This window comes from Pteropus medius, unplaced genomic scaffold (assembly GCF_902729225.1).
Source record: "Pteropus medius unplaced genomic scaffold, Ma_sr-lr_union100, whole genome shotgun sequence".
Classification (NCBI taxonomy): Eukaryota; Metazoa; Chordata; class Mammalia; order Chiroptera; family Pteropodidae; genus Pteropus; species Pteropus medius.
The window spans coordinates 2,103,581-2,119,237 of NW_024340696.1; the positions used below are offsets into that span (position 1 = coordinate 2,103,581).

At 37.2% G+C, this 15,657-nt stretch overlaps 1 protein-coding gene across 5 annotated transcripts in view; it reads left to right on the top strand.

Moving 5' to 3' along the window:
• The window catches only part of NELL1 (neural EGFL like 1), a 719,285-nt gene that overhangs the window by 424,309 nt on the left and 279,319 nt on the right, over window positions 1-15,657 (top strand). For all 5 annotated transcript variants that reach the window (XM_039865670.1, XM_039865651.1, XM_039865633.1 and 2 more), the window contains one exon: window positions 13,868-13,990. In XM_039865670.1, coding sequence (XP_039721604.1) covers window positions 13,868-13,990 — 123 coding nt within the window. The remainder of the gene's footprint in view (window positions 1-13,867; window positions 13,991-15,657) is intronic.

Genomic DNA, 15,657 nt, shown 5'->3' on the forward strand with positions numbered 1-15,657 from the left:
AAAATTATACATAAGCTTGGCATATTAGCTTTCTAGTGCTGTCGTAATAAATGGCCATGCACAGGGTGGTTTAAGATAAAGTTTTTCTCTCACATTTTGGAGGTCAGAATCTAACATCCGGGAGTCATCAGGGCCATGCTCTCTCCAAAGGCTCTGGGGAAGAATTCTTCCTTGCCTCTTCCAGCTTCTGGTGGTTCCTGGTTTTCCTTGACTTTTACGGCTGAACTCCAAACCCTTTGCGTATCTATTTGTGTCTTCTCTTTTTATAAGGGCATCAACCATTGGATTTAGGGCTCACCTTAATCCAACATGGCCTCATAACTAATTACATCTCAAAGACCCTGTTTTCAAATAAGGTTACATTCTGAGTTTCTAATGGACGTGAATTTTGGGGGAATATTATACAACCCACCACAGTAGGGTATGGAGGAAGAATTCAATAGGAATGAAGGGATATGTTAGAAATCAGAGTAATAGGGCTAACACGTTTTTTAGCATTCTGTGTTTACCTTTGATTTGGTTCTCTTTTTCTTTGGGACTCAAATCAGCTGAGCCCTGAGCACCTGGACAGGGAGTCACAATTACTGATGAAGTGAGAGGAAAATAAACGTTTCCCCTTTGCCAGTCTTATGGGTTTCATTTTTCTGTACCATCACCTTGCATCAGAAAGGAAAAGAATGACACATTTATACCAAGAATCCCTGAAAAAGATGGCAAACTTCTGTGATAAAACCATCAACACAGCATTGTTTTTCTTGCCATGTTTCATATTAAGACAGTTTTCTTTAGTGTTCCTTTGGGTAGTCGTGGAACCAAAGGAACCACAAGCCACCCTCTTCAAAGTAGAGAGATAAAGGGCCTTAGAAAAAGGGTCACTTTGGGGATGCCGACGTGACTGTACATGAAACCAAAGTCAAACAACAGTTTTGTTTCTTTTATTGCTGTTTTGGGTATTCCTATTGGACTAGGTATTTTAAAAGAAACCCAGAAACGCTGGACTACGGTTCGGCTTTTCATTAATTTTGTAGTTTAATGATGCATTTCAAATTATCCCTGTGGAGCAAAGCTAACATTCACTGAATCTGTGTTATATGGCCGGTGTGCTGCCAGACACTTTTTTCATGTTATCTTAGTCTTTCCACAGCTCTGTGTGATGGATCTTACTGCTTCTATTTTCAGGTAACAATACCGGGGCTCAGAGATTTTAAGTATACTTGCTTAGATCACACAGTTGAGCAAGTGACGACTCTGGGTTTGGAGTCAGAGCCTTGGGGACATACAGGAGAGTAACAAAGCTCCTAGTAAAATCTTCCTGAAATTATTGAGGAAGGGGGTTCATGGAAAACACAGGCCAACACAACACTGTGATGATGATGATAACAATGGTGGTGGTGGTGAGGGCCTCTGCCATTTTTAGAGCACCTACTATGTGCCAAAAATGATACCAGATGCTTTACAAAGATTTTCCCATAAATATGCATTATATAAATGCTTCTTTGTCATATTCTCTGTAGTAGAATCTGTACAGATCTGTGGAAATTGAGACTAAACCAAGTTTTCTACTCTTTGGAGATGGCATCATTATTTGAGTTTCATACGCACATTGGATCACAGAGAGTTTGTCACATCTTTCTGGGATTTACATCCTAATCTGTCAACCTCTAAAGCTTTGTCTTTCCATATGAACTTGGATATAGCTGGAAACCATTTTCTTTCTTTTTAAAAAACAAAACGAAAAGCAAAACAAAAAAGTATCGTTTAATGATAAAACGATACATGTCGGTTTTATAAAAAATTCAAAAGTAAAGTGAATGAAAGAGTATAAGTACCTCCCATTTATCCTCTATCTAATGCCCTCAGTGTAAATCACTGTTAATAGTTTAATGTACATTTTTATAGATTTTCTATGTATGTACAAATATATGTAAATGATTAATACATGTTATATATAACCCGCTGTGCTTAATGCATAATACTATATATCCAAGTAGAAAAACACTACTCGAATTACTGCTTTATGTTTTGTTTCTTACTGTTGTGCAGAAATTAGAAAGGTTGTATATAAAAATAATAAAAATAAAAGACTATTTTATGCAAGTCACATATACACAAAAGAATGGAAACTAGTTCCCTTCCACTTTTCATCCCCCCTTCTTCTCTGCTCCCCTAGTACTGTATCTGTTCTGCCCGTAACCTTACTCAGGGCTTTGAATCAAGGGCAGCTTTCAGTCTAGGAGACCCAAAGCCTCTTTGCAAAGAGTTAGTATACATTTCAACAAGACCAAGTTGCCCAGAAGGCTCTGGGATTATAGGGTTCGGTGTTTGAGAAGGTGAAAGTGGTTTAAATTAAACTCACTTTGATCCAGAAGAAGGAAGACAAGATGTTTCCCCCCAGAGTGGAGAGAATGGATTTGTGGAACACTCCAAAATTCAGGTGCCGGCTCTTGGCAAAGATCTCTGTACCTGAGTTTATCAGGCAATTAGCAGGGCTTTAAGCCTCCTTTTTATGGAGTAGGGTAATAACCGGTATAAAATCAGATAGCTGTCTCACAGGCTTTTGTCTAAGACTCCCAGGACTGTACTGGGATCCTGCTGAGGGCATAATGGGGTGGAAAAGAACCCAATAATGAATGAGATTTAATTGTCCATCCTGGCAAGTAGGGGGCTTAGAGTCATATTTATTTTAACTTAAAAACTTTTTCTTGAATTCATGCACTGCTAGATTATAAATAACATATGTCCTTGAGCCTAAAGTGTAGATTTTCAGATTACACATAAGGAAACTGGGCATCATCTTGTAATGTGTACATTTTATATATAATTACTTTTCCTCAAAATATTAAACCATTAAATAAATGCTGGACTATATGGAATATTTTTAGAATATTAGCAAAATAACATTTCTAATCCTCATTCATGGAAGAACATTTCATCCAAGAATGACTTCTGATGAATCTTTACATCCTGTCTTAAAACATGGACACAGAGATAAATGTGCTAACTTATTTCAGAACTGTATTCTTCATAATTCTAATAGCTTTACCTCCCTAAAAAAGTTTACCTCCCTAAAGTGTATTATTTAGTGGCCTTAAGTATATTTTCAGAATTGTATACCTATTATAATCTAATTTTAGAACATTTTCATCACCCCAAGGAGAATACAGGTTCCCATTAACAATCATTCCCCATTCCCTGAGACTTAGCCCTTGGTACCACTAATCTACTTTCTGTCTCTGTAGATTTGCCTATTCTGGACATGTTATGTATATGGGATCATGGGATCATATAACATGTGGTCTTTTGTGTCAGAGTTCATTCACATAGCAAAATGTTTTTGTGGTTTATCCATGATTCATATCGTAGTATGCAGCAGTGCTTCATTCTGTTTTATGACTAAATCATATTCCACTATATGCATATATCATATTTTCTTTATGCATTCATCAGTTGAATATTTGGGCTGTTTCCACCTTTTGGCTATTGTGAATAATGCTGATCTGAACATTCATGGGAAAGTCTTTATGTGGACATATGTTTTCATTTTTCTTGTTTATATACCTAGGAGTGAAATTGCTGAAACATGTGGTAACCCTATCTTTAATAGTTTGCAGAGCTGCCAGAGTAATTTCCAAATATTTTACATTCCCACTAGCAATGTGCAAGGGATCCAATTTCTCCACATTCTTATAAGCACTCGCTATTGTCTGTCTCTTTGATTATAACCACTCTAGTGGGTGTGAAGTGCTATCCCACTGTGGTTTTGCTTTGAAGTTGCCTGATTACTGAAGATGTTGAGCATCTTTTCATGTGCATATTAGCCATTTGTATAAATTCTTTGGAGAAATGTCTATTTAAATACTTTTATCATTTTCTAATTGGGTTACCTTTTTATTATTGGGTTGTAAAGTTTCTTCATGTATTCTGGATTCAAGTCACTAATAAGATATATGATTTGCAAATATTTTCTCACGGTAGACGGCTTGTGTCTTTAGCAATTCTTTATGAAAGAAATGGCCTGCCTCAAAGAGAGCCCCCAAAACCACATTCTTTTCTCACAGTCACAATGATAAATAAATATATCAACATATCATTACCTGATTATATTTCATTTATAAGCTCTTCTAAACGTCCCCCAGCTGCCTGATTTAGTTACCTTTTTCTTGTCTTAATTCTCCCTGACCTCTCTGCAATGTCAAAGACAGTAACACTCTCTTCTTTCCTCTGTCCTTTCATCTTTCCTCCCTCTCTTCCTCTTTCTCTTCTTCCTTTTTCCTTTCCCTTCCTCCCTTCTTCCCTTATTTCCTTCCTTCCTTCCTTCTTTCCTTCCTTCCTTCCTTCCATCCATCCACTCACCCATTCATCCATCCATTTATCCTTTTTTAAATTTTTTTCCATAAATGGGTATTTATATTAGGTACTTGCTGTTTCAGAAGCTCTGCTAGGGATTAGGGATAAAGAAAATAGGTATGTTCTATCCTCATTTGTGCTCTGGTAAAGAAGACAAACATTAGTGAAACAGTAACACAGTAATAAATGTAAATTTATAACTGTGATTAGCCCTATGAAGGAGGGGAGCTGAGTGTTATATCAGTATATTATGAGGAAAACCTCCCTGTCAAGGAAATCAGTTCTTTCATTTTCTGAGGAGGTGAGGACGGAGTTGAGATACCAAGGATAAGCAAGTCTTAACTGGGCCAAGAAGGAAGAACATATGAAAGTGCCTGTGACCCAAGGGAACAAGGCCCTTTTGAGAAAGGAGATAAAGACAGTGTGGTTGGAGCAGAGCAGGCATAAGTGAAAATGAACTGAGGTCGTTAGGGGAGGGAATGACTGTGAGGGACCTAGGAGGTCATGTTAAAAATGTCCACATTTTTTATATGACCAACAGAAAGTAACTGAAGTGTTTTAGAACAATGGCAAGTTGATCACATTTGAATTCCTAGAAGATTGCTTTAAGTTCAGTATGAAGAATCAATTGAAGATGGTCAGTAGTGAATGAGAGGGGCTTTATTGAGCTTTAGCAGTTGCCCAATTGATGGAGGCTTACATGTGGGCGAGATGGTGGTAGCCTGGGTGATAATGGTAGCTTGGATGAGGGTGGTGGAAATGGAAATAAAGACATAGGAATGAATTTGAATTTGAAAATACTTAGGAAGAAAAATCATCAAGTCTTGGTGATGGGTTGATTATAAGAAATTAAGAGAGTTCAAGAGTGAATAATAACTCCATGGCTCTAATTCTTCTGCCATAGTTTGACTGCCTTAGTTTAAATCTACCTCTCTATAACCTTGGACCCCTGACAACCCCTCTATTCCCCTTTCCTCATTTAGAAAATAGGAATGATAATACTTAACTCATATGAGTCCTATAACACATTTACAGCAGCATCTGGCTCATAGTATGTGCTCACTAAATGTGCTAAATTAATAAATCTGCTCGTAGTGTATTTACGAAAAAATTTCAGTTATTAGTAATGTTTATAAAGGCAGAGAATGAAAGTGACTAGTTTCTTAAAAATTAAATACATCGAAGACTTCTGGCCTAGATAGACTAGCCCCATTCCTCCCAGGTCCTTCCTCTTACAACTGAAAAAAAAAAACAAAAAAAACAAAAAAAAACCTTTGGGCATAACACAACAAATACCCAGGAAGACTCACCAAAAAGGTGAAAAGAAGTTGGACTACCTAGGAACTTTGGGCTTGAGGAAAAAAGGTATGAGTTACCTTTTTTCTTTTTGCCTCTCTTATATCCTTGACGGGGAGCTGAAGACACCTGAAACCAACTGGCATGGAGAAAAAACAAAACAAAACAAAACAAAACAGGAAAAGCCGACCAGTCCCTCTAGAGACGGAACTGGGAAAAAGGAGGCCCAACAGAACAGAAAACCTTTTTGCAAATACCCATTCTACTTTATCCATATGTCAATGGAAAACCTGCTTGGCAGAATCAGGTGGTGCTGTGATACCCTCTCTGTACTAAGGTTAGTAAGGCCCAGAGTGGAGTTGGGCCTTCACTGCACCCAGCAGCACAAAGACTGAACTGAGCAGTACAATGCAAGATTAATTGCATTCTCTCCATTCTCTCCCAATTTCTTTGTCAGTGGGACACTCCACTGCCACCCAGGATTGACAAGGCTGTATGAGGTGGAGCTAACATTTTACTTAATGGTGAAAGACTGAGTGTTTTCTCCCTAAGATTGGTAACAAACCAATCATACCTGCTTCCACTGCTCTTGTGCATCCTGGCACTGGAAGTCTTACCCAGTTCAACAAGCCAATGAAAGGAAATAAAGCATACAGATTGGAAGGCGAGAAATAAGCTGGTCCTGGTTACGGATGACATAATTGTCTATGTAGACAATCCTGAGGAATCTAAAAAAAAAAAACTGTAGAAAAAGTGAGTGCAGCAAAATCTTAAAGTATAAGATCAACACACAAAAATCAATTTTATTCCTGTATGCTAGCAAACAATATGTAGAAACCAAAATAAAAAACATAATATCATATACAGTTGTCCCAAAGTAAAATGAAAAAAACTAGTTATAAATCCAAGAAAGCATGTGAAGATCTATATGGTGAAAACCCTAATGAAAGAAATCAAAGACTAATTAAATAATCATGGTTTGGAAGACTCACTATAGTAAAGATGTCAGTTTTCCATGAATTGATCTATAAGTTTAACATAATTCCTATTAAAATTTCTGTAAGACTTTTTGTAGAAATGGACAAGTTAAGATTTATGTAAAAATGCAGAAGAAGTAGAAAAACTAAAACAATTTTGAAAAAGAAGAATATGGTGGGAGAAAATCACTCTGTATAATATTAAGGCTTTCTCTATACCTACAGTAATCAAGGCAGTATTATTGTCCACAGAATAGATGGACACATAGATCAATGAGAGCGTGGAGAACCCAGAAACAGATCAACACAATTATAACTAATTGGTTTTTGACAAAGGTAAAAAAGCAGCTCAATGGAGGAAAATAGCCTTTCAAAAACACTGTTAGGAAAAATAGGAGAAAATCTTTGGGACCTAGAGTTAGACGAAGAGTTCTTAGATATGACATTAAAAGCACTATCCTTAAAATAGAAAAATAGGTTAATTGAATTTCATCAATAGTAAAACATTTTCCATTGTGAAAGACTGCTAAGAGAATGAAAATACAACCTATAGGTAGTGAGAAAATATGTGAAAACAACATATCCAACAAAGGCCTTATATCTAGAGTATATGAAGAGTCCTCAAAACTCAACAGAAAAGAATTATAAAATGAGCAAAAGACATAACAGAAAAGATATAGGTGGCAAATGAGCACGTGGAAAATGGTCAACATCATCAGCTATTAGCAAAATGAAAATTGAGATCACAATGCGTTATCACAACACACATATGTGTGACTAATACGAAACAAGAGGCCATACCAAATGAGGGCAGCAATATGGGGAAACTTGATTACTCACTCTTACAGTGCTGGTAGGAATGGAAAATGGTACAGCTATTTTGAAAAATATTTTGGAAGTTTTTTACAAAACGAAAACATACACTTATCGGGTGACCCTGTACTAACACTTTGGACACATATTCCGGAGTAATGAAACTGTATGTTCACGCAAAACCCTGTATACAGATGTTCATAGCAGCTTTAGTCATAATAACAAAATACAAACAATCCAAATGTCCTTCAGTGAATGAATGGTTGAGAAAACTGATATATTTATACAGTGGAATGCTACTCAGTAATAAAAAGGAATAAACTATTGACACAACAGTCTGGATAGAGCTCATTTTGCATAGTGGAAAAGGTTAACCTCAAAATTTACTTACTGTAACATTTACTTGTGTAACATTCTCTAAGTGATAAAATTATAGATGGAGAACATATACCAGTGGTTGACAGGGACAGGGATTGGGGGTGATGGGTATGGGGGAATATGGAGTAAGTGCAAACACAAATATATAGCATGATTGTGATGGTGGGTACATGAACTTGTACGTGGGTTAATATGTCTTAGAACTGTGCACATGTATACACACATAATGAAAGCAGTTTTAAAAATGGCGAAACTGAATTAGGTCTGTAGACTAGTTAACACTAATACACCAATATCAGTTTTCTGGTTTTGATATTGTACTACAGCTGTATAAGGTGGTACTATTGAGGGAAGCGGGGTGAATGACACAAGGGACTTTTTGTACTACTTTTGTAACTTCCTTGTAAATCTAGATTTTTTAAACAAATTATTACCTGCACTGTGGCCAACATTGTAGAAATTTTTTTGGTCACACAATAAAGTGGGAATTTGGAAAGAATGTGAAAGGAATGAGGAGATAGGAATCTGAGTTTCCGATATAAAACTTCTTGTCTATGTACTAATAGAAAAAGCCTCTTATGTGCTCCAAACCCCGATTTCTTCGTCTGTAAACTATAACTGATAAGACCTGCTTGGCATATCCAGATGAGGTCACTATTACAATTTTGTAAAGTAAAATAGAGATTACTTTGAATGAAGTAAAGCCACAATCAGTCCAGACCCCAAACATGAGGCATTTATAGCCACAGCTGAATTGACTATTTCAGTAGCTTGTTCGGGTCCCGATTAATTCTTTAAGGAAAACATTGCATTAATTGACAGTAGCTATTGATTACAATTGATTACAGTGTTACAGAGGTAGATTAGTTAGAGTCCTTCAGAACTATCCTTTAAAAGAGTAAAGAAGAGGAAGGAGAAAGGAAGTAAGTGATAATGACAGTGCTTCATGAGTGCTCAATAAATATAAACCCTCATAACAATAATTATTATCAGTGGAGAGACTGCTTGCTGCCACAAACATTGTCCTTTGTCCTGAGATGTTTGTTACTCCAAATATACTATAAGCAAACTCTGGAGATACAAGAATTCTAAACATACATCCTTCATCTTCTCAATCGATAGTCTTTTTTTCTTGGTGACCTAAGCAAATACTTCTTTGGATCTTCAAAAAGGTATTCTAATTTAATTATCTTTGAAAGCCTATGTATTAACAGCCTTTCTGCCTGAACTGCCAGCCTATAAAGGAAACAAAATTTTCTTAACCAATTTTAACCACTATCCAACAATTAAGCATGCTTGCAAGTAATTGCAGTAGTGGTAACAGTAGTGCTAATACTATTAGAAGTACTACTATTAGTAGTAGTCATAATATTAATGATAATAAAATAGCTTATACTTGTGGAGCACGTACTAGTCACAATGTGCTGTGATAAGTATTTTACCTGTAGTAACTAATCCTCACAGCCACCCACAGAAATAGGTTCTATTATTATCCACCTTGTAACTATTAGGAAACTAAGATTGAGAGATCGGCTGAGTGATTCAACTTCGCATAGTGAGTAAGTGGCAATCCCAGGATCACCTAACCCATAACCCAGCCTGTGTGGTTCTAATGTCTATGCCCTTCACCCCTGTGTCATGCCACCTCTCACAAGAGCTTGTCTTTCACCTTTGGTCGCATCTCCAAGAACTGGAAGAGAATCTAATATTTTTATATTTTTAGAAAGAAACCATTTCTTTGGCCATTTCTGTCATAGTTTTGAAGGTACTAGTTACTTTGAAAACTTGGGCACGACCGAAGATAATGAAATATGGAAGTTTTGTACCTTTGCCCTTGGAGATCGGTAGGATCTTAAGTAGGAATTAGGGGCCATTATAGAAGAAGACATTTGTTGTTTGGGGCTTTGTAGAATCATTTCCGCATGCCTTGGCTTAGTTTCAGCCACATCTAAAGTGCTTCCAACTGTGCAATGATGTGGTGGTCACTGCCCCCGTGTCTAGAGTCACAAATTCAAGCTACCCCACTTACTAGTTTTGTGATCTTAGGCAAATTATTTCATGTCTTTTTCTTTTAGTTCCTTCACTGGAAAATGAGCAAACTTACTTCATATGATTGTTGGGAGAATTAAATGATATACGTATAATGTTTAGTTCAATGCTTGGCACGCTCTGGCTCAATACCCTTACGTGAAGTAGTGACAGGCAAAATGAAGGCTGTAGAAAATATGCTGCAATTCCTCTCATCAGAGTTAACCTGTTTCCCGTTTGGCTAGAAAATACCAAATATCGCTGGTGGCATTTGCGGCTGCAGTGTTTATCCCGAGATAACTCGCAGATTACAGTTCTAACCTTACCTCCAAAGTTTGCCATACATCTCCCATGCTTTTTAGAGAATTACATCAAAATCAGACTGATGCAGCTCATTTGAACAGAAAGCAGATGCTGAATGATCTGAAAAAAAGGATTGCAAAGGGGACGACTGTAGCAGATTCTGTGGTGAACTTACGGCACTGAATTGGTGTGACAAGAAGGTGGTGACAATGTTGTCAGCATTCTACAATGATACTGTGATTGAAATAGACAACAGAAATGGAAAGAAAACTAAAAAGCCATGTGTCATTGTGGATTGTAATGAGAATTTGGGAGCAGCAGACTCAGCTGCTCAGATGCTCACTTCTCATCCCACTGAGTGGAAAAGTCACAAGTTTTGGTAAAAGAAATTCTTTTGCCACCTACTGAACATTAGAGTGCTGAACTCCTGCATCCTGTTCAAGAAAGACAGTCCCGAGCACACGATCAGCCATGTATACTTCAGACTGATGTTGATTGAAAGGATGCTGGGAAAGCATCCCAAGCCAGAGCAGCAATATCTTTGAGGTCATCCATGCTCTGATGATGTCACACCTCTTCACCTGTCTGGAAGACATCTCCCCAAGAGCTACCATCAACATCGAGGAAACATAATCCAACTGGTTGCTGTGAAGTTTGCTGCCTGCACAACAAAGATAGCAAGAAAATGCAGAGAGAAAAGCAATGTTTTTGTGCAGAATGTAATGTTCTGCTTTGTTTTTCCGTGCTTTGAAATTTACCACATGAAAAAAATTGTTAAATACTAATCACCATATACATTTTTTACATTAAGATTAGAGACAAGTTCTGTTTAGAAATAACTCCAAGGACAGTTTTTATATTTTATTTTCACATTGAAAACCAGTCAGATTTGCTTCAGCCTCAAAGAGCATGTTTATGAAAATTCAATTAATGCTGGCAGCTGCACTTTTTTCCCCCCTAAATGGTCAATAGGCTAATTAGTTAATAAGACATTAATGATAAAACTCATAAATATTACCACATATTTTAATATGATTGCCTCCAGAGATGCAAAGATATTAAATTTAATAAAAGTTCCAAGATGGATAAAATTCACGTGGTATGGAGGGCAGATGTGGAAAGCTTTATGGCAAGAGCATGGGTATGTAGTGGTGTTCGAAGCCAGGCAGGGGCACAGATATTCCAGCTATGTTGGGAGAGAGTAGTTTGAGTCAGTGAGACAACATGACAAACTAGAAAGGAAAGAATGAACTCTTACATTTGCAGCACAGTGATGGGCCACTTCATTAGAAAAGAGGATTTGCTTCAAGAATATTGGGAAATAAGACCAGCTAGGGTGGACGTGTTAATTAACTAGCTACGGAGAATCCTTTCACAGTATATAGATATATCAAATCATCACTTTGTGCACTTTAAATATTTTACAGTTTTTTCAATTGTACATCAATAAAGCTAAAAATAAAGATCAGGTAGGTAAGGACAGACCAAACTTTTGGAATGTTGCACAAAACCATACCTTTTTTTATAGTTTCTTTTTTCTGGAGTAACCTTCATGGGCAATTCTGGCTAATAAAATGATGACCATTTTAAAAAGATTAGTTCAAATACTATGTCTTACAAGAAGACTTTTCTGCCTATTATCAGAAATTTCTTTCCTCCAATGAACTCTTACTCCAGTTTATCTTTGCTCCTGTTTATCTGGCATGATCACATTTGCAGATTTGCTTAGGTCATTCTGAGTTATGCTTATTATCCCAGTGTAATTATTAGCAGAATCCCCTTTCACTCTAAAATGTTTTGTGCGTATGATAAAAATATAAGGTCACCTACTTATACCTCATTCTCTTCTCCATTGTGTTACATATTGCTGTCTGGTGGCCCCTAATAAAACGTTTATTTGAGCCAAGATCATATCTATTCATTCCTGCATTCCCCCGACAGACACTAATAATTATATATTAAGTGAATTTAAATAAGGAGATGGAAAGCTCTTGGAGTTGAAGTGTGTTCCTAGTGTCATTTGGTGTCGTACTGGCCCATACCAGGTATGTGATAGGTCTGTAAATTTGATCAGACATCCACAGGGTTGTACTACTTTTGGAGTTTGCTGGAGATGACTTTAGCACAGACCAGAAGTGTGTCCTCATAAATCTTCCCTTCCCTTTTCACTGCTTGCTAGCTGGTGCACATTTCTCATTGACAGTTTCGGTTGGTCTTAAGGCCCAAAGAAAAATTTTCTTTGGAAAAAATCCAAGGTGTTAAATCAAGAGTAAATGCATGTTTGTGCTTTACTTTAATTGCATGTGGGTGACTAAAACAGTTCTACTTTGTAGAATTTAACCTTTCTCATTACTGGCTCTTTGTTAAAAAATTTAGAATAAAAATTAATGAAGATAGATGATATTTCAGTTGATTCCTACATTGATCTAATAGGACACTATAGTTACAAACTATTGCATTTTTAGTTTTGTTCAAGTGGTGTTATTTCTTTGGGATTTCTAGCTGGAATTTCAACTCTTGTTTTATAACATTTTATGAATTAATAACCCTACTTGATTTTCCTTTTTAAAATTTCTATGAAGTTATAGTAGCAGATGTTAAAGGGATTAAAGGGCATAAAGTTTCTCATATTATTTATTTACAGAGTAGTCATTTAGATGACTTTTTAAGCTTCCTGATTATGAGTGGAAAGTATAGTTATCTGTGAAATCTTGATTTCTAACTTGGAATCTTTCAGTTCATTTTGTAGTGTTAGATGTCTGCTCCCCCCCGCACCCCCCACATATCTTGTGGATTAAGGATGTCACCACTATTCGAATGTGTGTGTGTGTGTGTGTGTGTGTGTGTGTGTGTGTGTGTTTAGCTATATTACTACATATTACTACATATTAAACCTGGAGGTTAAACTCTGAACCCCATGACAATGGGCTTTATGGAAAATTAGAGTTAAACTGCTGAAGGCCCTTAAAGAGAGTCTTGAGAGTAAATCGCTTTTCTACTCAGAGCACAACCCTGTGCTCACAACATTCCAGTGACCGCTGCCAGTCTTTTGAAAATATTTGTGGTCAATGCTCCTTTGCCAGAATATAGTTACTGGGTCTTCCTTTTTCATTTTTACTCTCTTTGTTCTAAAGAAGCCATAGAATTTTTCATGTAGGATTTTCTCTTTTCTAATCTTAGAGGAAGGCTTCCCAACCTTGGCACCATTGACATTTTGCATCAAAGAATTCTTAGTTGTGGCGGGCTCTGCTGTGCCCCATAAGATGCTCAGCAGCATCCCTGTCCTCTATTACTAGATTTTAGTGGCATCCCCTACTCCAAATCATGATAACCAAAAATATTGTTAGACACTGTAAATGTTTCTAGGGGTAGAGAGGACACGAAATTACCCCCCTTTTGAGAATCACTGCCTTTTCGTCTCTGCAGAAACCTTTGCAGAGCATGGAAGAGGTGATAACCTTAGAAGCACATATCAATTCTGTGACATGCATAAGTCATTTGACTTCTCTGGCGCTCAGTTACTTTACCTGCAAAGTGGGGATAATAGTATCCATCTTTTAGAGTTGAGATTTCACCACATCAGGCATAGAAACTGCGAGGCATACAGTAAGATCTTAATACAGAATAGTCATTCCTATTGGGGGAATTTCAGCTAATTTTTTTTCAACATCATTGATCCCAACTTAAGAAAAGGTGTCTCTCTTTCTTTTTCACCCTGCAAACAGAGCACGATGAATGTGGCAATGGGCAGCACAACTGTGATAAGAATGCCATCTGCACCAACACTGTCCAGGGACACAGCTGTACCTGCAAACCTGGCTACGTGGGGAATGGGACCATCTGCAAAGGTAGGCTTGCTGCCGTAAGGGCATACTGTGAGCTGCCATCCTGCTTGGGGTCTCGATATTCATGGGACAGACGATTTTCGCCATTCTGGTTACTGAGTATGGTCAGGATTTCTGTTCCTGGTTTATTAGCTGGCAAGGGCACCGTGCATCAGATAAAAAGAAAAATGCTTTGAGTCGACCTTTTGGGTTTAATGAAAAAGGTGTATGTGTGGGTCAGGGGCATGGTTTTACAACTTGATCACTCTGTTCAGCTTTGCCTCTTGACTTGAGTTTGTGAACGATGCTCTGATTACTTCCATTTCCCTTGAGGCTTTGCTTAGAGGGCAGGTGGGCACTACACATGATAACATTCAACATCTCTTGGGTCCTGGCTTCCAACTGCATTTAGAATAAAATTTAAAATCCTCTTTTTGGTTGATAAGGGCTGTCAGAATCTGGTCCCTGGCTCCTGTCAGCTGGCACCTCTCTTTCTTCAGCCCCACTCTCCCCCCTGCATCACCATGTTATTCCTTGCTATTTCTTGAACATGCCAACCACATTCCTGTCTCAGAACTTGGTGCTTGTTGACCCCTCAACCTCCGTGCTCATTTTCTTCAGATCTCTACTCAATTGTCTGCTCATCACAGAAACTTTCTTTGACCGTTCTGTCTAAAATAGAACCCCTATTTCTTCTTAACTCTGTGCCCTACTTTATTTTTTCTTCATAATACAACCTGATAAAACGTTATACATTTATACACTTGTATTGTCTGTCTCTCCTTTGGGCTATAAGCTCCATGAGTGCAACCATTTGGTTTTCTCTCCCTGCTCTGTCCCTAGCAATTACAATGGTGCCTGGCATAGTGTAGTGTAGGCACCCATTAAATATGTGTTAACTGACTGAATCAACCAAAGAGAAAAGAGACACAATCACAATGAAAAAAGACAAAATGTACAAAAAGAAAAACCCAGAAAACCCTTTGAGTTAGATATTATGACCATTCTCATGAAAGATTCAGTACCTATACCAAGGACACACAACACGTTATTAGTACTCCTCTACAGAGATCACATGCTGGTGATGAGAGAAAAATAATGTACAGTGATTAAATCACTATATTTATGCATTATATTAGAGGAGAATTTTAAAACATTCATTTTATTCTTCTGCTGGTCTTGGGGAAAACAGCCTCCTATGTGGCTGAGAGTACATATTGGTAAAACTTTTTAATGGAAATGGGACAAAATCTATCAACATTTAAAGTAAATCTGAGGCATGTACAGGGACTCTCTTGATTGCATTGATTTTACCTGTTGAAATGTGTTCTTGAAAGTACATCCTCATGAGGAGAAACAGTGCACATGCAGTGATGTTTTTGCTGCATTGTTTGTATTCATCAAAAACCAGAAACTACCAAAATATCCACCAGTAATAGAATGATTTAATTTATTTGGTGTATCATTTCATGAAATAGAATGCAGTGGTTTCAAAACTCTAAGTACGTGTATATACACATATGCACACACACACACACACACACACACACGCATACTGAAAGATCTCCAGGAAATATTTTAGGGAAAAAGAAAAAAAATAAGTTAAATCAAGTTACAGGACAATAATATAGTATCCTTACATATCTAACATATTATTTTAAAATATATATGTATATTTATGTGACTACATA